Source organism: Dryobates pubescens, chromosome 20 (assembly GCF_014839835.1).
Source record: "Dryobates pubescens isolate bDryPub1 chromosome 20, bDryPub1.pri, whole genome shotgun sequence".
Lineage (NCBI taxonomy): Eukaryota > Metazoa > Chordata > Aves > Piciformes > Picidae > Dryobates > Dryobates pubescens.
Genome location: NC_071631.1, coordinates 21,472,255 through 21,496,545, shown reverse-complemented (window position 1 = coordinate 21,496,545; position 24,291 = coordinate 21,472,255). Strand labels below are relative to the sequence as shown.

The window sequence follows — 24,291 nt, the reverse complement described above, 5'->3', positions numbered from 1 at the left end:
AGTAAAGAGAGAGGACAGTGAGAAAGCAGAGTTTCTTGGGCAATCACTTTAAAAATGAAATCTGCACAAACCCAGGTATTATCTAGGCATGCACAAATGTCACCTCCAGGCATACCTCCAAAGTCACCTCAGGCATATATTAAAGACCCCTGTTTCAAAGCAAAGTCTCTTGTTACCTGGCTTCAGACTTCCAACTCCCTGTATTTCAGATGCTCTGAGCTATTCAGTGTCCTGTGCAGAAACCTCAGCTGTAATGCATTTTGACTCCTGCCTTTTAGAGAATAACACTGAGAAGTGCCTCTTAGCAGCAAATATTTGCTGATTTTTTGGCATATTTTTCCTATTCTTCTTGATTCCTGTACTCCTAAAGCATCACAGACATTACCATCCCCATTGCATGACTGGAGGAAACATATCATAGCAACCACCATGGGTCAAGCAGTAAACCAGCGAGAAAGCCATCAATAGGAACCAGAAGTCCCTGCATCCAAGTTCTCTAAGTGCTTTGAGTAGTCTAGATTCTCTCCTTAACACTCTTGACAAATTATTTATAGATGTATTCACACAGTGAGATATAATCATGTTCCAGTTATATCATTCAAATCAAATGACAATTATGCCCTTAGTTTGCCAGACAATGCTTTGCCAGAAATGTTTTGCCCAAAGAAAGGGCATCTGCAGCATCTGCAGCAGAGACACTATAAAGCCTCCCTGGGACGAGCCTGGCCTGTCTCCACAGAAGGCTTCAAGGTGAGTGCATGTACTTTGTGAGCTCTGAAGAAAGAGGGTAATAGCCCATTCCACGTCTCCTGCCTCTCACAGCCACTGCCACGGGGGGACTGCTCCACGCCAACACAACTGTTCAATGCAGTTTCAGGGCCTCTCTGTATCTTCAGTCTATAAACTGTCTCTGCCATTCCTGTTTCACAGGGTTGCCAGTTTCCAGGAAAGAAGCATTTCTTCAAAGGTAAGAGCCTGAGCAATGTTCTGCTAGACTAAAACAGGATTTTGTGCAGCTGCATGAGTTCTTCTTATATTTCTGCTGACGTTTGTTTAGGTGATGCTGTTGGAAATAGGGAAAAAGTAATTTTCTAAGTTAACTTTACATCAAATTGGATTTCAGTAGTTGCTTCTAAGAGATAGGCTGGGAGACCAGCTAGCAGTTTATTACCTAAAGAGCAAGGAGTTTTCTCACTGATACAGGTCATACTATTCACAGTGATCCCCAACCATTCTCCTCACCAGACAGCTCTGCTGACGAGCCCCTCCATAAAGCGCAGCCATGGCCTCTGCAGACGCCGAGATGGCTGTTTTTGGGGAGGCTGCTCCCTACCTCCGCAAGTCAGAGAAGGAGAGAATTGAGGCGCAGAACAAGCCCTTTGATGCCAAGACATCTGTCTTCGTGGTGCATCCTAAAGAATCCTTTGTGAAAGGGACAATCCAGAGCAAGGAAGGAGGGAAGGTCACTGTCAAGACCGAAGGTGGAGAGGTTTGTAAAATGCAAGATTGACAAACAGCATTTAATTCCCTCTCTGAGACCTCCAGTGACACAGCTTTATCTTTCCTTCCTCTGACAGACTCTGACTGTGAAGGATGATCAAATCCACCCCATGAACCCTCCCAAGTACGATAAGATCGAGGACATGGCCATGATGACCCACCTGCACGAGCCTGCCGTGCTGTACAACCTCAAAGAGCGTTATGCAGCCTGGATGATCTACGTAAGTAGCAGCAGCAGTCTGCCTTTGGGTGCCAGCAGCATCTGCTGTGCCAGGCTGAGGGGAAGCCAACCTGCTGTCTCCCTTCCCCACAGACCTACTCGGGTCTCTTCTGTGTCACTGTCAACCCCTACAAGTGGCTGCCGGTGTACAACCCGGAGGTGGTGTTGGCCTACCGAGGCAAGAAGCGCCAGGAGGCTCCTCCACACATCTTCTCCATCTCTGACAATGCCTATCAGTTCATGCTGACTGGTGAGTCCTTGATTTCTTTGGAACTGCTCTTGCAATGATCTATCTGTAGGATAGGAAAATGTAGGACATTCTCTGGAAACCTGGTGCAGCTCTGAAAATCTTGTGTGTGTGAGAGTGATGGAGGAGGAAAGCACTCAACTGCCAGCGAGCAGCGGTGCTGTGAGCCCAGAGTCTGTGTTCCGTCAGAACTGATAAACAGCTGGCCCTAATGCAAGCAATCTGGACGGACTAAATTCACTGGAAAGAATATCTCTGTTTTCTGCTGTAGGTTTTACTGACTCTAGTGGGATCTGACATACATGCACAGTTCTTAATCCCTAAACTATTCCGAGCCAGAGGGCACAGAGCACAGCTATGTCACACTTGCCCTGTGAATAATGTGAATAATTGGCAAGCTGCAGTGCTAAGGTAAACCAGAAAATCTCTCTCTGCACTGAACAGGACATAAGCTTCACCTGATTATTATGCAAATGACATTCATGATGGAAACGAGGAGGGGTGGTCTGATGCACTTACAGCCTTTAATGATCTATGTAACCCGTATGCTGATGGCTGCAACTGACAGCCACTTGCACCTTATAGTGAAAAGTAAATCTCAGAAAACAAAGTAAAGGAAAAACTTCAACTGTCAGCACTTCAACTGAATGACTTTTAAAAAGTTCCTTCTACTTTCTCCTCTTCCTCCCATCTCTTATTTTTGCTCCCTGGTGTGTGCATTGAAAGATGTGCAGGATTTTAGATCTGCTTTTGTTACAAAGATTCGGAATCAAGGAATGAATAGTCAACGTTAGCTATGCATGGCCTCAGGAATACCTGACTGAGGAAAAACCCCAGCCCCTCAAAAATAGTGAAAAAGGGTCATCAAGGCCTTTCTAATGCTCCTGAGACCTCTGAATTTCCATAAGATTACTCAGGAAAATCTTAACTTCAGAAGAATTTACACACTGTTGAACCCCAACTGCAATGGTTTGCTACGATTGCTTGCCTCATAAGAGAGAAATAAGCAGTCCTGTGACAAGACAGTGCCTCTGAGGATATAAGACAATAGCTACCCTGAAGTCTTTTCTGGTCTAGTTGATAATGCCTGAAGTACTGCAGGAAACACCAAAAGCATACTTTAGAATTATCAGGGCTTTTCTCTGTCTTCAGTCTCTGCATGCTCTGGAAGCTCACATTTTCCTTGTAGTGTCATAGTTGTTATCCACATGAGCACTGACAAAGCTTTCTCATCTCTGTCTTTTCACAGATCGGGAGAACCAGTCCATCCTGATCACGTAGGTACCCTCCCTGCTTGCGTCCCTGCGGGGCTGCCCGGTGCCAGGGGACCTCCTGCCTGACCCCAGGCTCTCTGCTTCTCCCTTTGCTTTGGCAGTGGAGAATCCGGTGCAGGCAAGACTGTGAACACCAAGCGTGTCATCCAGTACTTTGCAACAATTGCAGCCAGTGGGGACAAGAAGAAGGAGGAGCAGCAGCCAACAGGCAAGATGCAGGTGAGTTGGGAAAACAAACGGAACCCTCAATGTATAGTTGCCATGGCAGCTGAACTCTGTCAGTGGACAATCATCACCCTGCTTATTAATACCACATTTAGCATCAAATTATTAACTGATAATCTTGAATTGATGCTCTCCTCTGTTTCTGGCATGACTTTTGTAAAGGATAACCTCCACTAATGACCATCCTGCAGGGCACGCTTGAGGATCAAATCATCAGCGCCAACCCCCTGCTGGAGGCCTTTGGCAACGCCAAGACCGTGAGGAATGACAACTCCTCTCGCTTTGTGAGTTGTTGTTTTGCACACAAATCCCTCCTCAGCAGAGCAGTAGTCACGGGCTAGTGGCATTCTCACATAAGAGGTGGCGGAGTCACTGTCCCTGGAGGTCTTAAATGACAGATAGAGATGGCACTTCAGGACATGGTTTAATAGTGATGGTGGTGTTAGGTCAGTGGTTGGACTCAGTGATCTCAGAGGTCTTTCCAACCAAAATGGTTTTATGATTCTACAAGCAGCTCATCCTGGAGGTCATCTCTAACTACACAGAAGGCAAGAAGGTTATCAGGAGTAGCCAGTATGGATTTACGAAGGGGAGATCCTGCCTGACTAATCTGATAGCCTTCTATGAAATTATGACCAAATGGGTAGATGAGGGAAGAGCAGTGGATGTCATATACCTTGACTTCAGTAAAGCTTTTGATACTGTCTCCCATAACATCCTCATAGAAACTCTCAGGAAATGTGGCATAGATAGCTGGTCTGTGAGGTGGATTGAAAACTGGCTCCACAACAGAGTTCAGAGGGTCATCATCAGTGGCACAGAGTCAGCTTGGGGGGCACCAGTGGTGTTCCCCAGGGATCAGTACTGGGCCCAGTTTTGTTCAATATCTTTATCAACAACCTGGATGAGGGCATTGGGAAATTCTTCTCCCCCTCTACTGTACCCTGGTGAGACCACACCTGGAACACTGTGTCCATTTTTGGGCTCCCCTGTTCAAGATGGACAGAGACCTGCTGGAGACAGTCCAACAGAGAGCCACGAGGATGATTAGGGGACTTGAGCATCTCCCCTGTGAAGAGAGACTGAGAGCGCTGGGGCTGTTTAGTCTGGAGAAGAGAAGACTGAGAGGGGATCTGATCAATGTCTATCAATATCTGAAGGGTGGGGGTCAAGTAGATGGGGCCAAGATCTTTTTGGTGGTGCAGAAATAAGACAAAGAACAACAGGTTCAAACTTGGACATAGAAGATTTCACTTCAACATGAGGAGAAACTTCTTTACAGTGAGGGTGATGGAGCACTGGAGCAGGCTGCCCACGGGGGTTGTGGAGTCTCCTTCTCTGGAGACTTTCTAACCCCACCTGGATGCATTCCTATGCAGACTGCCCTGGGTGATGCTGCTCTGGCAGTGGGGTTTGGACCCGATGATCTCTTGAGATCCCTTCCAAGCTCTGATACACTGTGATACTGTGATGAGGAGATGGCAATGAAATGCATCTAGGCTGAAATGCTGCTGCTTCTCCTTAACAGGGCAAATTCATCAGAATCCACTTTGGAGCTACAGGCAAACTGGCTTCTGCTGACATTGAAACTTGTGAGAGACTCCCCTGACTTCATAATATTCCTTCTAACCCTCCTCTGTTCTGTTCTAACTCTGTCCTACCTTCCTTTCCAGATCTGCTGGAGAAGTCCAGAGTCACTTTCCAGCTCAAGGCAGAAAGAAGCTATCACATATTCTATCAGATCATGTCCAACAAGAAGCCAGAGCTAATTGGTAGGAAGAGCACCAACTTTTTTTGGAAGGAAAACCACTGAGCAATATCTTATTGCATAATTTGGAAAGCTAACTAAGCTTATTTTTCTCCTTTTGATGGTTTCAGACATGCTCCTCATTACCACCAACCCTTATGACTACCAGTTCGTGAGTCAAGGTGAAATCACCGTTCCAAGCATTGATGACCAGGAGGAGCTGATGGCTACAGATGTCAGTAATTTTACCAAACAGGCCATCTGGTGGTTGGAAGTCTGGTACATACACATTTACATGACTGTTTCTGTTGCCAGAGTGCCATTGACATCCTGGGCTTCAGTGCTGATGAAAAGGTGGCCATCTACAAGCTGACAGGGGCTGTCATGCACTACGGGAACCTGAAGTTCAAGCAGAAACAACGAGAGGAGCAGGCAGAGCCTGATGGCACAGAAGGTACCAGCAGATTCATCAACCTTTCCCCAAAAGGTTGTCTTTGTCACCAAAAGGACTTAAGCAGATTTCAGGCTTTAGATATGCAAACTGTAAACTGAAAAAAACCTATTTCTTCAATGGCCAGGTGACAGTTGTGACATATATCTGCTGATATCTTTACTCTGAGACTACTTAATAAGTAGGAGACCAGGTATACACTGCCAGGTGTAGAGGTCAATCCCTGTACCACGGTTAGTGGTACTGGGGTTGGAATGCACCTTGCAGTCTCTGCTGTACTGTGGAGTTGGGAAGTGGTTCAGCACTAACAGGATGGGAGAATGTGCTCCTAGTGCCCCTCAGCTGTTGAGGGGAGCTCTGATGTGAGGTATGTATTTGATTAGTCACTGTCACAGAAAGTACCATGCACAGTTGTGAGTGAAAGTCCCATTTCCATGTATGAAAAAGGATGAAAGCAATGGATACTCTTGAACAATATTAGTAGAAGCTCAACCTCAGGAAGTCCTGTAGACTCCTCAAACCTGAAGACAGCAGAGAAATCAGCTTTGTAGCTTTGACTCAGATATTTCTGTGCAACTCTGTACCAGTGAACATTGCTGTAACTTTTGAAACAGTCCCTCAAGGGACAAATATCAGCTGTCCAGTATTTCTTTCTCTCTCACTCAATTCTGGTCTTCAGTGGCTGACAAGGCTGCCTACCTGATGGGCCTGAACTCAGCTGAGCTGCTCAAAGCCCTGTGCTATCCCCGAGTCAAGGTCGGCAATGAATACGTGACCAAAGGTCAGAACGTGACCCAGGTAAGAGCTGAAGGTGGAACAGACAAGACTGAAAGAGTACTTGAGTGGTCTTCTTTGACTCTAGGAGGGAACTCTGGATCTCTTGTCTTTGCTAAAGGTTAACAACGCAGTTGGTGCCCTGGCAAAGGCTGTCTATGAGAGGATGTTCCTCTGGATGGTTGTTCGCATCAACCAGCAGCTGGACACCAAGCAGCCCAGGCAGTACTTCATTGGTGTGCTGGACATTGCTGGCTTTGAGATCTTTGATGTAAGCAACACAGTTTTACTGGCATTTTAATAGAAGGATAGTGGAAAGTAAAGGCAATTCTGAGACAGATTTTTGATCCATTTAGTATCTTCCTAGACTTATTTGCAGGGCTTTTGGAATCACATTTTTAATCCTGAAAATAATAACAATAACAATAAAAAACTAGCTCCTAATGACACCAAAATTGAAACCTTTTCTCTTTTCTAAGTGAAAAGCCTATCCTAGAGAGAGAGCATAGGAAAACTATACAGGAAGAGATCTTGCATTTACGGCATCAGCCACACTGAATTAGGATGATGCAAGAAACCCCCTTGCTGTTATTGCTGAAAGCTGAAAGCGTTGCCTGTGTTCTTATGTCTGGCAGTTCAACAGCTTTGAGCAGCTGTGCATCAACTTCACCAATGAGAAACTGCAACAGTTCTTCAACCACCACATGTTCGTGCTGGAGCAGGAGGAGTACAAGAAGGAAGGCATTGAGTGGACATTCATTGACTTTGGCATGGACCTGGCTGCCTGCATCGAGCTCATTGAGAAGGTATCTTCCTGTTCAAGTCTGTTATATGTTGGATCTTCCATACTTCCAAGAGACAAACTCAATAAGCATGTGAGAATAGTCTAGCTTTTGCATATGAGATCATACTCAGACCTGAGGACTCTTGGTGAGAGGATTTATTTCCAGATTACAAAATTATATTACGTAAAAGTCTGTCATGTTCTGTACCAATCCTTAAGGAGGTTTTCAGGGGAGGGCAGCATTTTCTGATGCCATGTTTGCAATTTCCTCATCAGCAAAGGTATTTAGGTAAGTTGAAGCGGAACAACACCACCAAAAAGAGTTGAGCCATAGTTAATTATCTCTGACATTGTCATGAAATGACTGGGAACAGCCATCTCTGACTCTAGCAACTTTCCAACCAAGAGAGGTCTTCTTTCTAATCTGTTTCCTCCTCATCTGTTGTAATGTTTTGCAGACCATGGGCTGAGATGCTGCCAGATAAATATTGGTACCTTTCATGTTGATAGCATTTTTCTCATCATGACCATCTTTTCCTCTCACTTCTTGTGGTACCTTCTAGCCCATGGGCATCTTCTCCATCCTGGAAGAGGAGTGCATGTTCCCCAAGGCAACTGACACCTCTTTCAAGAACAAGCTCTATGACCAGCATCTGGGCAAGTCCAGCAACTTCCAGAAGCCCAAACCTGCCAAAGGCAAGGCTGAGGCTCACTTCTCCCTGGTGCACTATGCTGGCACTGTGGACTACAACATCACTGGCTGGCTGGAGAAGAACAAGGACCCTCTGAATGAAACTGTCATTGGGTTGTACCAGAAATCCTCTGTGAAGACTCTGGCCTTGCTCTTTGCCAACTATGGTGGAGCAGACGCAGGTCAGCTCTGGGAGAAAAGTATTTTGTGTGTGGTTCAGGGTCACTAGAGAATGACAGCAGTAAACACTAAACAAGTTCATTCCCCAATATACAGCATCCATAGTTTATCTGTTTGGGGTTTGTTTGTTTGTTATTTTGTTATTATTGTTTTTACATTTTTTTCCTCTTGTTCCATTTACAGATGCTGGTGGTGGTGGCAAGAAGGGTGCCAAGAAGAAGGGTTCCTCTTTCCAGACTGTCTCAGCTCTTTTCCGGGTACGGTTCTGCATTTGTTATCTCTTTGTCATGTCAAGAAAGGAGGCAAACTAATATTAAATTGCAAAGGGCTGGTTTGTGTTGTTGCAACAGCAGTGAAAGTTTTTGGAAATTCCATATCAGGATCAGTTTAAATTTGGCTGAAATGTGATAGTCAAAAAATAAGGATTCATTGCTTAAAGATTCCATCCTTTTTATTTTTATGTTTATTTTTTGGTGTTTGTTTGTTTTTAGGGGATTTATATTTTTATGACTTTAGGTCAGGCTAGAACTCTAAGTTTATCATTCCTGCATTTCTGTGAGGTTGGTGGTTTTGAAAGAATGCTCTTCTGAGTACTCTTCAAGGTGGTATTTATCTCATTTGAAAAAACAGCACTATTTTAACTTCAGCAGATTGAGTTTAGAAGGCAGAACGTGAAAGGCCTTGTTTGCAAGTGGAAATTGTACATTGGTTTGCACTGGATCGATAGCAACATAGCAGTAGTTCAGTCCTCAAAAAGGTTGTTCACAGTGTTCAAACAGAAGATTATTATCCTGGCTTTCCTTACGTGTTCTGAAATCCAGCTAATTATAAGAAGTCATAAATTCATTGACATAGGCTTAGTGCATCAAACACTGGATGTAGGAACTCACATTACCACCTGGTCCTCTAGGAGAACCTGAACAAGCTGATGACCAACCTACGGAGCACTCACCCCCACTTCGTCCGTTGCATCATCCCAAATGAAACAAAAACCCCTGGTAAGATGCTCAAGCAGAAAGACATCTCCCTCTGGTGCAACCCTTGCCCTCTGCACTGGACACTGTGGCATTGCCCTGTGCTCTGAATTGCTAGGTGCCATGGAGCACGAGCTGGTGCTGCACCAGCTGCGCTGTAACGGCGTGCTGGAAGGGATCCGCATCTGCAGGAAGGGATTCCCCAGCAGAGTCCTCTATGCTGACTTCAAACAGAGGTGAGAGCACAGCACTGTCCAGCATCATTAAAGCAAAGCTGGGGCATTCAGATGGGTTTGTTCAGACTGGACCCTCTTGTCAAAACCAGCTGTGTATGGGCTGGTGGTGTCCAGGAGCTGGGGTGTGCTGGCTGGGAAATCAGCCTGGTCTTTGTCTTTGTCTCTTACCCACAGGTACAAGGTGCTGAACGCCAGTGCCATCCCAGAGGGACAGTTCATTGACAGCAAGAAGGCTTCCGAGAAGCTTCTTTCATCAATTGATGTGGACCACACCCAGTACAAATTTGGCCACACCAAGGTACAAACCCTCCTTGACTCACTCTCTGTGTGCCTGTGCTGTGCTCTGCCTGGCAGTCAGGTGCTGCAATGTTCTCTTGCTCAAGGTGTTCTTCAAAGCTGGGCTGCTGGGGCTCCTGGAGGAGATGAGGGATGAGAAGCTGGCACAGCTCATCACCCGCACACAGGCCAGGTGCAGAGGCTTCCTGGCAAGAGTGGAGTACCAGAGAATGGTGGAGAGAAGGTAAACATTCCTCATCTTCAGTAAAGTCACTGTACTTGGGGGAAGGAGCTGGCACTTGACACATGGAAAATATTCATTTTCATTCTGCTTCAGGGAGTCCATCTTCTGCATCCAGTACAACGTTAGGGCCTTCATGAACGTCAAGCACTGGCCCTGGATGAAGCTCTTCTTCAAGATCAAGCCCTTGCTGAAGAGTGCAGAGTCTGAGAAGGAGATGGCCAACATGAAGCAAGAATTTGAGAAAACCAAGGAAGAGCTTGCAAAGTCTGAGGCCAAGAGGAAGGAGCTGGAGGAGAAAATGGTGGCTCTGCTGAAGGAGAAAAATGACCTGCAGCTGCAAGTGCAGGCTGTGAGTTTATCACCATTGATTTATCACTCAGAAAAGGAGTCTATGTATGCAAACTGCTCTTTATGAAGCTGAAGGTCAGACTATAGCAGACTAAGTCAGCTATTTGATTGACCCATCCCATGTATGTGAAGGTGAGGAAACCAGTGTCTGACAGTGGCTGTGAGCCTTCTGACATCCAGTGCAAAGAGGTAGGGAGCTCTGAGTGGGACTCAGAGATTCTGACCTCAGAAAAAGGAGGCTGCTACAGCTGGCCAACATGAAATACTCAGTGCAGGTTTTGCCTGACCCTCCAGCCCCTTCTGAGCAGGTGGGTCCTGCAGGGGTGATTTCCATCTCATCAGGATGCAGAACAATGTGTTCACTTTGGGGTGCAAATGCAAGCCAGATTTGCAACTGGTACTTGTCAGTTATGTGCAGGAAAAGCCATCCAGCCTTTGCTTAATAACTACTGATTTGGAAATGCAGCTTCAAACTTCTCTTTAGTCTAAGAATACATAGACACAGGTTTCCTGCAGCCAACAAAAGGTTACACTCTTCTCTCCTTAATGCCAACCATTGTACCAGAAAACACGGAAGTGGTGAGGTGAGCCAATCATTTCAGTGTTAACAAAGCAGGGATCCATCCTTGAAAGGAGTGCTCTACTCAGGTACCTTCTTAACTGCAACAGCTCTAAGGAATCAAATAGTAAATAATATAATAGTATGAGAAAGACATTGAGGTCCTGGAGTGTCTTCAGAGAAGGACTACAAGGCTGGTGAGGGGTTTGGAGGACATCCTATGAGGAGCAGCTGAGGGACCTGGGGTTGTTAAGTCTGAAGAAGATGATGCTGAGGGGAGACCTCATTGCCCTCCACAACTCCCTGAAAGGAAGTTGTTGTGGGGCTGGTGTTGATCTCTTCTCCCAAGTAACTTAGTGAGAGGACAAGAGGAAATGGCCTTAAGCTGCTCCAGGAGAAATTTAGCTTGAAAAGTGGAAAAATTTCTTTGCTGCGAGAGTGGTCAGGGGTTGGAAGAGGCTGCCCAGGGAGGTGGTGGAGTCCCCATCCCTGGAGGTTCTGAAGAAGTGTATAGACATGGTGCTTCGGGATACAGTTTAGTGGTCATGGTAATTGGGTTCTGGTTGGACTTGATGATCTTGGAAGTCTTTTCCAACTGTAATGATTCTGCGATTCTCTAACAGCACCTGGCTTTTGGTGGAGCTTATAGACGTAGCACACCTGTAGTATCTTAGCTCAGAAGTGGGGAGCTGGAAGCAATCACAGACTGTTAGATTTTAGTTGGAAGGAGCATTCTCTTAGATATTCAAATCTCACTTTACAAAGCCACCTTTAGCTACTCATTAAATTACTGGAATTACCAGCTACGCCTGGAGCACCACTCTTCACTCCCCAGTTATTTGAACATGCCAATAGGAAATGGGAATCTGGTATATAGAGAAAAATAGAAATGGAGTTCCCTATAAGGTATTTCTGTCAAATTCATTTGGGACAACAGAAATTCACTAAACCAAAAGTCCACCGAAGAGTAAGATGGCAATCAGCTGAAACCAGCTTATGCCACTCCAGAAACATCCGTGGAAGGATCCCAGGCAGCTGATTGAGGAGGCTATGATTCCACTTGCACAAGGAGCAGTCTTCACACATCTAGGGAGAGAATGATCTTCTTTCTATTAAATTAGCACAGGGGCAACCAGAGCCTTCACTCCCAACATAACGATGGGTTCAGAATGATTCAGTTACAAAAGGAAAGATAATGAATACTGGGTCTGTGAAGAGTAATGTCTCAAATTCCTATCTCCTCCAGGTAAATGAGGAATACTCACACTTACCACATCTATGAGACATTTTTCTGAGAGAGAGAAAAAGTTTAGGAATCATTCTTGTCTTCAACTGAGAGGCTGTATAATGCATCCCCCACAAAAAACCCCAAACCAAAAACCCCAACACAAAACCAACAAAAACACCCCCAAAACAACACAAGCAACCCAGCAACCAAAAAAAACCAACTAAGATTAAGGTTGCTTCAGGAGAGGTCAGCCTCAGGCCACAGTTTAATGTGTGCTTATATAGAAAAGTTCAGAAAACAATAGAAGAAAATCTGTGTCTCCCCACCAGGAAGCAGATAGCTTGGCTGATGCTGAGGAGAGGTGTGACCAGCTCATCAAAACCAAAATCCAGCTGGAAGCCAAAATTAAGGAGGTGACTGAAAGGGCTGAGGAAGAGGAAGAAATTAATGCTGAGCTGACAGCCAAGAAGAGAAAACTGGAGGATGAATGCTCAGAGCTGAAGAAAGATATTGATGACCTGGAGTTAACACTGGCCAAGGTGGAGAAGGAAAAGCATGCCACTGAGAACAAGGTATGAGGCAGGAGGGGGTCACTCTCACAGGGAAGACTTCTGGTTTGCCATTCAGGTTTAAAACAATCTTTTTTATCTGCATTTGCTCCTTTCTTCTTCAAGGTGAAAAACCTGACAGAGGAGATGGCAGCTCTGGACGAGACCATTGTGAAGCTGACAAAAGAGAAGAAAGCTCTCCAAGAGGCTCATCAGCAGACACTGGATGACCTGCAGGCAGAGGAGGACAAAGTCAACACTCTGACCAAAGCTAAAACCAAGCTGGAGCAGCAAGTGGATGATGTAAGCACACAGGCAAACAGCAAGAAGATGACAGGTATGGAGTTTGAGCTGTGTGGCAGAGCACTGATGGCCTTCTTGTCTTTAGCTGGAAGGATCCCTGGAGCAAGAGAAGAAACTGCGCATGGACCTGGAGAGAGCCAAGAGGAAACTGGAAGGAGACCTGAAGCTGGCCCAAGACAGCATCATGGATCTGGAAAATGATAAGCAGCAGCTGGAGGAGAAACTGAAGAAGTAAGTGAGGCTGTGGGGCAGCTGAGCACTGTGCTGCTGAGCTTGTCTCATTCCTTTGAGCTCTAACATGGTTTGCTTTGCCCAAAGGAAAGACTTTGAGATCAGCCAGATCCAGGGCAAGATCGAAGATGAGCAAGCCCTGGGCATGCAGTTCCAGAAGAAGATCAAGGAGCTGCAGGCAAGTCTCTGTTGCTTCCCCTCTTTCACCTAGACTCAGGTCAGGCAGGAGAAGGCCATGGGTGTGAAGGGTCTCTCGTGTTCCCCAGGCTCGCATTGAGGAGCTGGAGGAGGAAATTGAGGCTGAGCGAACCTCTCGGGCAAAAGCAGAGAAGCATCGAGCTGACCTCTCCCGGGAGCTGGAGGAGATCAGTGAGCGCCTGGAAGAGGCAGGAGGAGCTACATCAGCTCAGATTGAGATGAACAAGAAGCGTGAGGCAGAGTTCCAGAAGATGCGTCGTGACCTGGAGGAGGCCACGCTGCAGCACGAGGCCACGGCTGCCGCCCTGCGGAAGAAGCACGCGGACAGCACCGCTGAGCTCGGGGAGCAGATCGACAACCTGCAGAGGGTGAAGCAGAAGCTGGAGAAGGAGAAGAGTGAGCTGAAGATGGAGATTGACGACCTGGCCAGTAACATGGAGTCTGTCTCCAAAGCCAAGGTATGGAACTTCTGTCAGGTCACTGCTCTATGATTCATGACCTCCTAGAGGACTTTGAACCTTCAGGTTACATTTGGCTGTCACGCACAGTTGCAGTGCATTTCATCATGAGAATGTGCTAGAAATGGGCTTGCCCATTTTCTTCATGTGTATTTGACACCCAGGCAAACCTGGAGAAGATGTGCCGCACCCTGGAAGATCAGCTGAGTGAGCTGAAGACTAAAGAAGAAGAACATCAGCGCATGATCAATGACCTCAACACTCAAAGAGCTCGTCTGCAGACAGAAGCAGGTAACATCCTTCTGTCATGGGTGACCCTGTAACTGCCACTGACAGGACACAGTGATGCTGTATTCAACTGGGAACTGCTTGTGCATGGATTTAAAGGTTTTAGTGTTACTTCCTGAATTATTCTCTCTGTAAAATGTCTCAGGTGAATATTCACGCCAGGTGGAAGAGAAAGATGCTTTGATTTCTCAGCTCTCCAGAGGCAAACAGGCATTTACTCAACAGATTGAGGAATTAAAGAGACATTTGGAAGAAGAAATAAAGGTAAAGGTCCTTGTGTATAAGGACTGACTTTGGATTCAGATTCCATTTTTTTTCATGATATTTTAGCCCTGCCAGGTTACTTTGGGAGCTCTCAAACTATAAGGACCATTGTGACACCTCTTTCTCTGCGGGAATCCCAAAAGGGAGTGATATTGAAATGTTTAGATTGCCTTCATGTCTGTGAGGCCCTGGCGTGTGATAGGAGATGTTGTACCCCCGAACCCTGTGAGAAAGGATGGGACTTAAGGATAACAAAGTGCTGCATCCTTGAAGCGGATGGGAAAGGCAGCTGGGGAGAGTAGCACCTGCTAAAATAGAGAGAAAAGAGAGGGCTTCACGGGGGTAGGCTGTGGGAAAGTGGAACAGTACCGTTCTCAGATGTCTTAATAAATAGCCACCGGTTCCACAACATGAGGCCACATGGCTCCCCTTGTGGCCATGGTCCCTGCTCTTGACTGCTCAGTTTATATCTCAGCTCACTGTGATGGAACTGTCTGGATCCAGACACAATTTTTGTGGTGACACCACATTCCTCTAGTGTGGGAAAAATGTTGAGGGAGGGCATCACCTCCAACCTGCATACTGAGGCAGGCAAGGGTAACTTCAGGTCTTTATTCAGATTAATGATGACATACAAAATACTCTTATTCTACTTTTCCATAGTGGAAGCTGAAACTTCACAACAGAGTTCAATGGGTGTAACAATTCCCAGATTCACAGATATCATTTAGAGTTCAGACACCATCTCTACTGAGGTAACCCCCTGGATTCTGATCAATGAAGCAATAAGGAGCTCCCCAGAACATGGAATCAGTGTAACCTTTTTCCTTAGGCTGACTTTAAATGGCAATTCAAAGAATTCTCAACAATGTCCCCTAAGTTAACATTTGGTGGGTTCAGGGGTCACTCACTGTCACAATCTCATTGCCTCCTCAGGCCAAGAACGCCCTGGCCCACGCCCTGCAGTCTGCTCGCCACGACTGCGACTTGCTCCGGGAGCAATATGAGGAGGAGCAGGAGGCCAAGGGGGAGCTGCAGCGAGCCCTGTCCAAGGCCAACAGTGAAGTGGCTCAGTGGAGAACCAAATACGAGACGGACGCCATCCAGCGCACGGAGGAGCTGGAGGAGGCCAAGTAGGTGGTGTCAGGGTGTGAGGAAGCCAATGGAGACAGAGATTCAAAGGCAATGTTGAAAGAGACACAGCCAATCACTCTGGGGAATAAGTCATGGATTTGATTGAGGAAGGGTAACAGAGATGGAGAATCTTTATCCTGCACAAAGTTGAGTGGCTTAATAAAGGCAAATGCAGAGGACAGGATAAGTTAAAGCCTTCACTCTGTGTGACTGCAGACTTCAAAAGAGTTAAGGTTGCTCTGGTGAAAACCACAATGATTCCTCTGTGCTAACTCTGAGCTGTGCTTGTCTCCCCCCAGGAAGAAGCTGGCACAGCGCCTGCAGGATGCAGAGGAACATGTTGAAGCTGTCAATGCCAAATGTGCCTCTCTGGAAAAGACAAAGCAGAGGCTGCAGAATGAAGTGGAGGACCTGATGATTGATGTGGAGAGATCAAATGCTGCCTGTGCAGCTCTGGACAAGAAGCAGAGGAACTTTGACAAGGTCTTTTGGGCTCCAGCCCTGGGGTTCCAGGGCAGAGCATGTCCTCCTGACCAGCACACCCATACTCACATCCCATTTCTCTTCAGATCCTGGCAGAATGGAAGCAGAAGTATGAGGAAACTCAGGCTGAGCTGGAAGCCTCCCAGAAGGAGTCTCGCTCTCTCAGCACAGAGCTGTTCAAGATGAAGAATGCCTATGAGGAGTCCTTGGACCACCTGGAAACGCTCAAGCGGGAGAACAAGAACTTGCAGCGTAAGTGCCTGGCCCTCTGCTCCTGGATGGGCTTCCTTGCCATCCACCCCCACCACTGCTCCACCTGGCTGTGTGCCTACAGGTGACAGAGGTGCCTGTCAGGTTGGTGTGGCAGGGCCCTTGCCATGCTGCTCTGTGCCTGCCCCTGCCATTGGTCTTTGCTCCCACAGAGGAGATTTCTGACCTGACGGAGCAGATTGCTGAGGGAACAAAGGCAATTCATGAGCTGGAGAAGGCCAAGAAGCAGATTGAGCAGGAGAAATCTGAACTCCAGGCTGCTCTGGAGGAAGCTGAGGTACATGCCCATGATCATTGTGTCTGCAAAGGAGAAATGTAGGTGAAAGCTGCACAGTCCCACTCTAGGCTGGCCGGAGAGTGCAGCCGTCTGAGATAGCTCCTAACTACCTGGAGAGCAGCTGGAGCTTTATCTGTGTTACAAATGTTTGTGTCCTCTTCTCCAGGCATCCCTGGAACATGAAGAGGGGAAGATCCTGCGCCTCCAGCTTGAGCTCAACCAGGTGAAATCTGAGATTGACAGGAAGATAGCAGAGAAGGATGAGGAGATCGACCAGATGAAGAGAAACCACCTCAGAATCGTGGAGTCCTTGCAGAGCAGCCTGGATGCTGAGATCAGGAGCAGGAATGAAGCCCTGAGGCTGAAGAAGAAGATGGAAGGAGACCTGAATGAAATGGAGATCCAGCTGAGCCATGCCAACAGAGTGGCTGCAGAGGCACAGAAGAACCTGAGGAACACTCAGGCTGTTCTCAAGGTCTGTTCAGCAAAGCTGCAGACAGAGAAATATTATTGCTGTCATTTCTGGCACCAAGCTCACCCCTTGCAATTCCTCTTGTCTCTCTTTTCCAGGATACCCAGATCCACCTGGATGATGCTCTCAGGACTCAGGAGGACCTGAAGGAGCAGGTGGCCATGGTGGAGCGCAGAGCAAACCTGCTGCAGGCTGAAATTGAGGAGCTAAGGGCAGCCCTGGAGCAAACAGAGCGGTCGAGGAAATTGGCTGAGCAGGAGCTCCTGGATGCAACGGAACGTGTGCAGCTGCTCCACACCCAGGTCTGGCTGTGGTGCCTAAGCAGTTGTGCTGCCACCTAACAAAAGCAGAGGGCTGTTTTATGCCAGAGGGTAGGGCAGGGCAGAGGTCTAGAATGGCCTCTCTCCTGTTGCCCATGCTCAGCTCTCACCACCACCACTATTTGGTAAACAATATTTTGAAAAGAATTCCAGGTTTTGAGTCTCAGTCTTGAAGAGGAAAGACTTGGCTGAGGCTGCAGGTTTGGCATTGCAGGCCTCCCAACACAAGTCCTGCACTCTCTCTTTGCACAGAACACCAGCTTGATCAACACCAAGAAGAAGCTGGAGACAGACATTGCCCAAATCCAGGGTGAAATGGAGGATACCATCCAGGAAGCCAGGAACGCTGAAGAGAAGGCCAAGAAGGCCATCACTGATGTGAGTTGGGGACTCCTTTGCTTACTGATTGTGGAGGAAATCTGCCCCAAAGTGTCTCCAGCACCAAAATGTCTTTGACCCCTTGCTCTCCTCAGGCAGCCATGATGGCAGAAGAGCTGAAGAAGGAGCAGGACACCAGTGCCCACCTGGAGAGGATGAAGAAGAACCTGGACCAGACGGTGAAGGACTTGCAGCACCGTCTGGATGAGGCTGAGCAGCTGGCCCTGAAGGGAGGCAGGAAGCAAATCCAGAAGCTGGAGGCCAGAGTATGTAGTAGGGCTGGGATTGGTGTGTGAGTGAGGAGATCCCTTGGAGAGGTGTGAGGGAAGCTGCAAAGTTGGGCTTCTCCTTGCAGGTGCGAGAGCTGGAAGGGGAGGTGGATGCTGAGCAGAAGCGCAGCGCTGAAGCCGTGAAGGGTGTGCGCAAGTACGAGAGGAGGGTGAAGGAGCTGACCTACCAGGTAAGGCAGGAGACACCTCTGGCCTGACAGAGCTTCCTTACCCCAGGAAGCCAAACCTTTTCATATGGAGTCCAAGAGCGATGTAATTCAAGACATGGACAAAGCAATAATTCTGTCTCTTTCCTCTTTGCTCTCTGCTTCAGTCTGAGGAAGACAGGAAGAATATTCTGAGGCTGCAGGATCTGGTGGACAAGCTGCAGATGAAGGTGAAGTCCTACAAGAGACAATCTGAGGAGGCTGTAAGTATCACTCTGAGTGCTCAGTAAGAAACCTTCCCAGTGGGTGGCATTGGCATTGAGGGGGTGAATGTAAGGAACTTGGAAAGTGCCACAGCTCAGTAACGGAAGGCTTCAGGTTCTTTGAGATGCTTGGAAATTGCCCTTTGAGAATGAAATCAGAGGGGCAATGGGAAGCCTCAAGGGGGGGAATGGGAAGCCTCACGAGGGGGCAAGTGTAGGGAACTGTGTGTGGCATTAGCACAGCAACAGCTGTAAGGAGATCCTCTGGACAGTGCTGGTGGCGCAGCAGGCTGAGAGGGTTTGGTAAGAAGAGGTTGTGGGAATTTTGGCACTGCTGTAACCATGCTGCTGAGATGTGCAGCAGGAGTGAAGCCCTGGCCCTGGGCCCCTCCCCACCGACTCCCTCTCCCCGCACAGGAGGAGCTGTCCAATGTCAACCTCTCCAAGTTCCGCAAGATCCAGCACGAGCTGGAGGAAGCCGAGGAGAGAGCTGACATTGCAGAGTCGCAGGTCAACAAGCTCCGGGCCAAGAGCCGCGAGTTCCACAGCACGAAGATAGCAGAGGAGGAGTGAAGCTGTGATGAGGCAGCAAAGTGCCCTGAGGGCTGCACAAAATGTGACCTCCTTGGGCACTTTCTCCTGTGAGATTCTTTGTACCCCCTCAATGTGTCTAGAGAATAAAGACTGTAGAGTCCTCTGCATGCACCCTGTGAGCAGACTCTTCTTTGGGGTTTATTTCTCAGCGAGCCTGGGACACTGCACTGCAGAAGCAGTTTTGCTGCTTCCCCTGGCTGGGACAAGGGAGCAGCTGGCTCAGACTCTGGATTGAGGACTCACAAACTCAGAGGCTGGCCATTGCTGTGGGGATGTGGTGGGTTGAGAGAGAAGGCCCAGCTTTCCCTCCCCCACTAAGTAGGAATAAAGAAGACCACAGCTAACTCAGCCGGTGAAGCAAAAGGGAATGCTGTATTTACAAAGCAATGTGAGACACAGGGAATTCATGTACACAAATATACAGATTTACAATATATATATAGAAATATACAGCAAGGAAGGATACAGGAACTAAACCCCTGGACAGAGGGGGTTCCCCGCTGTATCCCCTTTCTCTCCCCCCTACCTCCCTTTTTCCCAAAGAGGGTTAAAGAGACAAAAGGGCAGTTATAAGAAAGAAGAATTTTAGTAGCAAGAAATATTAGTGCTGGATTAATGCTTATCTGTTATCTGCAGCCCTTCTGGCCAGATGCCCAGAAGCAGACAGGCTAGAAGGGGAGAGCGAAGAGGAACCAAACTGGAACTGAGGAAAGTTCCAGCTGCACTGGAACTTAAAGCTGCATTCTACCAATCTACCAATGAAATTTGTTTAGAGTATCAATATTTACAAAAACATTCAGCCATAGTGTCCTAGCACTGTCCCTTTCTTAAAGGCACAGCCTCAAATGATCACAGGGGACTACTGATGGTTTGGCCTCACTCTTCTGCCTCCAGCAGCTCCTTGCCCTGCTCCTGCCCTCCCAAACTTTGTACAGACTTCTCCCTTTGTCCTTTCAGTACAGCTGAAGGGCAGGAGAGGCTGATCCCTTTCCTGTCTCCTTTCCCTGCTTTGGATTGAGATCCTGGCAGTCACAAACCCCAACATCAGCCTCTCAGTAAGTTCTCACAAGTCACAGAACCTGACAACATGTAGGCCTCTCAGATGGTGGCTCCTGAGTCTAAATGACACTCAACATTCATGAGCATCCCTTTTGTGTGTAATGGCTTCTACAAGCACAAACTCCTGAGGCTCTGCAATCCTGCTTCACAGCCCTGGCACCACGCTGCCTGCACCGTGCCAGCCTGACGATGTGGCACCACAAGGGAGGAATGAAAGGAGCAGTGCCAGGCACTGGGAAGAGAGAAGAAGGCAGGGATGAAGAGAATGGATCAGGCTGAGGGCTCCTGGCCACACAGTGTGACACCTGGAGATAGTTGCTGTGATGAGTGTCACAAAGGGCAGCAGGGGGAAAGGACAGGCAAGTCACTGAAGGAGCAGCTCTCACATCCTGGACAGAACTGGGCCTGCCCTGGTGTAGTAGTTTGGGCTGGGTGCCCTCTGCTATGGGGGTGTTTCCTGTGTCCAGAAGTCCAGCCCAGCGGGTGGACACAGGAAATTAGGTATCCCCTGCCATAATTCCTGCACCACTATAAAATCCACGGTGGGGTCTGGCACTTCCTCTTTCCTTCCTCTCCGCCATCCGATAACTGGGGGAGATGTCTCCTGGCCATGGGCCTGGCTTTGCCCAAGGCAAGGGGGATGGGCAGTCTCAGATCTGGCCAGCCGAGACTAGCCTAGCAATGGGGGGGAAGGAGGAGCCCTGGGGGTCTTGGGTGCACCCTCAGGTGGGGATGGGATGTTTCAGGGTCTGTTTTGGGGTTTCTCTCGTCACTGTGCTGCTGGCTTTCTGTACACACTCACTGTTTTCTATTTAAACTTTCCATTACTTTTGCAATCCGTTTGTCTGAGTTGTTATTTCTGCCTGTGGTGGGAAGGGGGTTTGCCCCAAACCATTACACCTGGCCACAGCCTTCCTTAGGCTCTGCTTTGCAAAGTCAAGAGTCTCTCCCTCAGCCTCCTGCATGTTTCTCTTGCAGGCAGTCACAGACCCTGTGGTCTCTTCTCTCTCTCAGGGCTGGGGCTGAAATTGCAGCTGTAGCCAAGGGCCCAAGGCTCAGGGCTGCTGCACACCCTCAGGGCAGGACTGGCCAGAGGCACCACTGGGCACTGCTGGTGGCACTGGGGCCTGGCCTTGTGTCCTGGGCAAATGCACAGCTCCCTCCTGGCCCCTGCCTCTAGGGCTCTGAGGTCCAACCCAGGCAGCCATCAGCCCTCACAAGACTCTTTCCCAGAGGAGGGGACCAGGGCACAGAGAGCTGTGGAGGTGGCCCCCAGCAGGGGGCTCAGCCTGGCATGTGTCTGCCTCCCTCCTCAGGCTCTAAGCTCCAAATAGCTCTGCTCCTGCAAGAGCCCTGCGTGGGGTCGTGCCTGCTTGTGGAGCTGACAGCCTTCCACTAATAGCACTTGAAGACATTCCTGGGGGGGCAGGTTGCCTTCTATAGCTCAGCACAAGCTGCTGCCACGGAGCAGCTGGCAGCTGGCCTGTGTCCCAAGGCAGCAGATGCTATTCTTACCCCACACAGCTCCTTGCTCAGCTGAAATGGTCACCGGCAGAAGCAGGCCTGAGGCTGCTCTCCCTGGGAAGGGTCTCCATCAGGAGGGGTCTCTCTGAAGGCCATGGCATGAGGTGTGCCAGCCCAGCTGCTGGGTGCTCACCATGCCCTGCTGGGATGTGCTGTCCCATGGGAGCACAGTGGCTGCCTTGGTGCCTCCAGTGATGGTTTGGGGCTCAGCCTGGGGTGGGTGGGGGGCACCACTTCTCTTGCAAACCAAGAGATGAAAAAGGCAGGCTGGGCTGCAGCTCCAAGTGCAGGAGTTTACAGCTGCCTCCCCCATGTCCCTGTGTGGGTGAGGATGGGAGCAGAGGCAAGGCTTGCACTGAGGCTCAGCAGCATTGCAGAAGGCCATGGCCCTTTGCTCACTCTCTGCTTTCCCTGCACTCACTGAGGGCTTTAAACCAGACAGCCCTCAAGAACCATCCAGGAGAAGCCCTGGCCAGGCCAGTGGCTCTCACATGATGCTTAGAGAAGCTCAGCTCTGCCTGCAGCTGGACACCACCAGCCCTTTGGAGGGCTCAGTAAAGCTGCTCACTGCCTGGTGCAGGCAGCACAGGCAATCAGGCAGGGGAAAGCAAGGAGTAGAGGCCTGGGTTGCGGTGGTGGCTCTGCCTTTTGCCTCACCACTCTGACCACTGTCGAGAGGGCAGCAGCCCCATCAACTTTACTCTCAGCTTGAGCCTGGGAATCAGCTGACACCAAAGGGACAGAGCAGTTCTTGTAGGGATCCCTGGCAGAAGGACCATGGCCTTGTTACCAGCAGGGGCACGGGGCACAGGGCTGCAGCAGGGTCCTGGCAGTCACAGGAGCTCAGCCAGGCAGCAGTTGAGCAGAGCCACTGCTCAAGGCTCCCAGTGCCAGCGGGGGGCAGCATGGAACCACCAGGGCGGCCTCTCCTGTGCCCGGCTGGGCCAGCACCCAGCAGCACCCAGGGCTGCCTTCAACCCAGCAGAGGCTAAAGCTGCTGAAACTCCCTGCCCCACATCTCATCACTGAACCACAGCAGATGGTTAGAGTGCAGCCAGAGGGGTGAGCCAGCCTCAGGTGTTCACCACTGGGCCAGAGCAAAGCCAGGTGGAACAGGCCAGCAAAGGGCTGACAATGGGAGTGAGGGTCAGCAGTGCTGGGAGAAAAGTCCCTGAGCTGACAGAAGCAGCCACTGGTCAGTGTGCAGGGTCTCATTTGTACTGGGCCCTCTGCCCACAAAGGGCACCATGTAGGTGCTTGGAAGCAGATGGCTACTGAAAGGGCATCATGAGGAATCTGTGGCCCTCAGAGCTCCCCCATGCTCCTGGTTAGAGCAGCCTAAGGAGAGTGATGGCAGCACCTCTCTAGACAGCTGTGATCTGGCTGGTCCTGCATAGGCCAGGCACAACATGAAGCATAGGGCTCTGGGTCACCCTCACTCATCTTTAGATGACCAGAGATGAGGACCTGCCAGTCACCTGAGCCAGGTGACTGCTCAAAAGACAAGAAGCACAATATTCTCCTGCTTGAAGTGGGTGTGAAGCCAAGCAAAGCACACCCAGACCCTCACTGTTCAAACACATGCACAGATTCGGGCTACAGCAGGAAGATGAAATCTGGCCCCTCATCTTCCTTGTCTGCCTGAGTGCCAGTGTGAGGTGGAAGCACATTGGAAGTGCCCCTGGAGCACACCTGTCACACGAACCACAGTGTGCCACAAGAGGGAGATTTACTTCAACATCCTGTTTGAATGAAGATGTGCTCAGAGCCTGTCCATGCCCTTAGTGCTGGCTGCACCATGGCAGCCTGTGTGGATCTTGGGTGAGGAAGGAGCTGGTAAACAGCCACTCTCAAAGATGCTGTCGCTGCCCCACAGGGGACAGCCCAGTCTGGGAGTCCCGGTGCAGCTGAGGCTCCAGGCACAGAAGTGCCCTCTGGCTGCAGAGCCCTGAGATCCTTTCTGTTCCTGTCAGGATGGAGCTTTTCTCTAGTTCTGCCCTGGCCTGTGGCAGTGACTTTGCCATGACTGCAGGAGGAGAGAGCTTTGGAGAGCCAAGAACAGATATTTGGCATATTTAGGTGAGCTGCAGTTCATGTGCTTGGCTCTACACATCCCCTCTCGAAGGAGCTTGTGGCCAGAGCGTGACATTTCCCTCATGATACTACTGAGATGGCAACAGGCTGTCCCAGCATGAGCCTGCCAGGCACCTGGGTCTCCAGGGCCAAGAGTCTCTAGGATAAAATACACAATTGCCAATAAAGAGCACCTGGGTGTCCCATTCCGGCAGTTCTGTTGGCTTTTAAAGCAGGGGTACTCAGTGCCACTCTTGGGAGCTGCAGCATATGGTTGCCACATGAGCTGCCATTTAAACCTCTACATGATGATGACAACCTGCTGTGACTGCCTTGCGTGGTTGTTACACTGCAGACTTTGTGAATGGCCTCAGAACTTGTGGAAGAGAAGCATCAAAGAACTTTGTCAGGGTGAAACAGCTTCGGAATGAAAAGGAGCTCCAAGGAACTGGAGAAATTGTTTCAAATCTTAAGAAGAAAACTTAATGAAGAGAAAGGATTCTGGGAAGACAGATGAGATGGGCAAATGTTTATGGCTGTTGAACTAAGGAGGAAAGAAACTGGAGACTGAAACCTGTCATGATTTAACATTGAGAAAAAAGGACATTTTTATATTTGTAAGGGTTTCCAGGCAGTGTTCTGGGTTGTGCTGGTGTTTGGATGGTGTGGAGTTTGGATGTTGTGGAGTTTCCATAACAGGAAACAGTTCATGTTTCATAGAATCAGAGGACTGTTTGGGCTGGAAGGGACCCTTAAAGGT

At 48.9% G+C, this 24,291-nt stretch overlaps 1 protein-coding gene across 1 annotated transcript; it reads left to right on the top strand.

Moving 5' to 3' along the window:
* The first annotated feature begins 1,282 nt into the window (after positions 1–1,282).
* LOC104301220 (myosin heavy chain, skeletal muscle, adult) lies at positions 1,283–18,876 on the top strand. The gene is made up of 38 exons (XM_054170779.1): positions 1,283–1,489; positions 1,578–1,721; positions 1,814–1,970; positions 3,217–3,244; positions 3,343–3,460; positions 3,658–3,750; positions 4,995–5,058; positions 5,140–5,238; positions 5,345–5,448; positions 5,529–5,667; positions 6,344–6,462; positions 6,560–6,709; positions 7,074–7,244; positions 7,786–8,095; positions 8,277–8,350; positions 9,004–9,091; positions 9,186–9,303; positions 9,478–9,601; positions 9,687–9,823; positions 9,917–10,172; positions 12,288–12,530; positions 12,633–12,809; positions 12,895–13,040; positions 13,128–13,218; positions 13,307–13,696; positions 13,861–13,987; positions 14,130–14,248; positions 15,185–15,381; positions 15,682–15,865; positions 15,952–16,117; positions 16,288–16,412; positions 16,579–16,887; positions 16,983–17,186; positions 17,457–17,582; positions 17,678–17,848; positions 17,938–18,042; positions 18,186–18,281; positions 18,699–18,876. Exons 1-38 carry the CDS (start codon positions 1,283–1,285, stop codon positions 18,852–18,854), a joined length of 5,832 nt encoding a protein of 1,943 aa, XP_054026754.1. The 3' UTR covers positions 18,855–18,876.
* Positions 18,877–24,291: the final 5,415 nt, after the last annotated feature.

Coding starts and splice junctions, on each gene's coding strand:
- LOC104301220 (XM_054170779.1), top strand. CDS start 1,283: ATGGCCTCTGCAGACGCCGAGATGGCTGTTTTTGGGGAGGCTGCTCCC. Junction 12,531..12,632: donor AGCATGCCACTGAGAACAAG/GTATGAGGCAGG, acceptor TTCTTCTTCAAG/GTGAAAAACCTGACAGAGGA. Junction 13,219..13,306: donor AGAAGATCAAGGAGCTGCAG/GCAAGTCTCTGT, acceptor CGTGTTCCCCAG/GCTCGCATTGAGGAGCTGGA.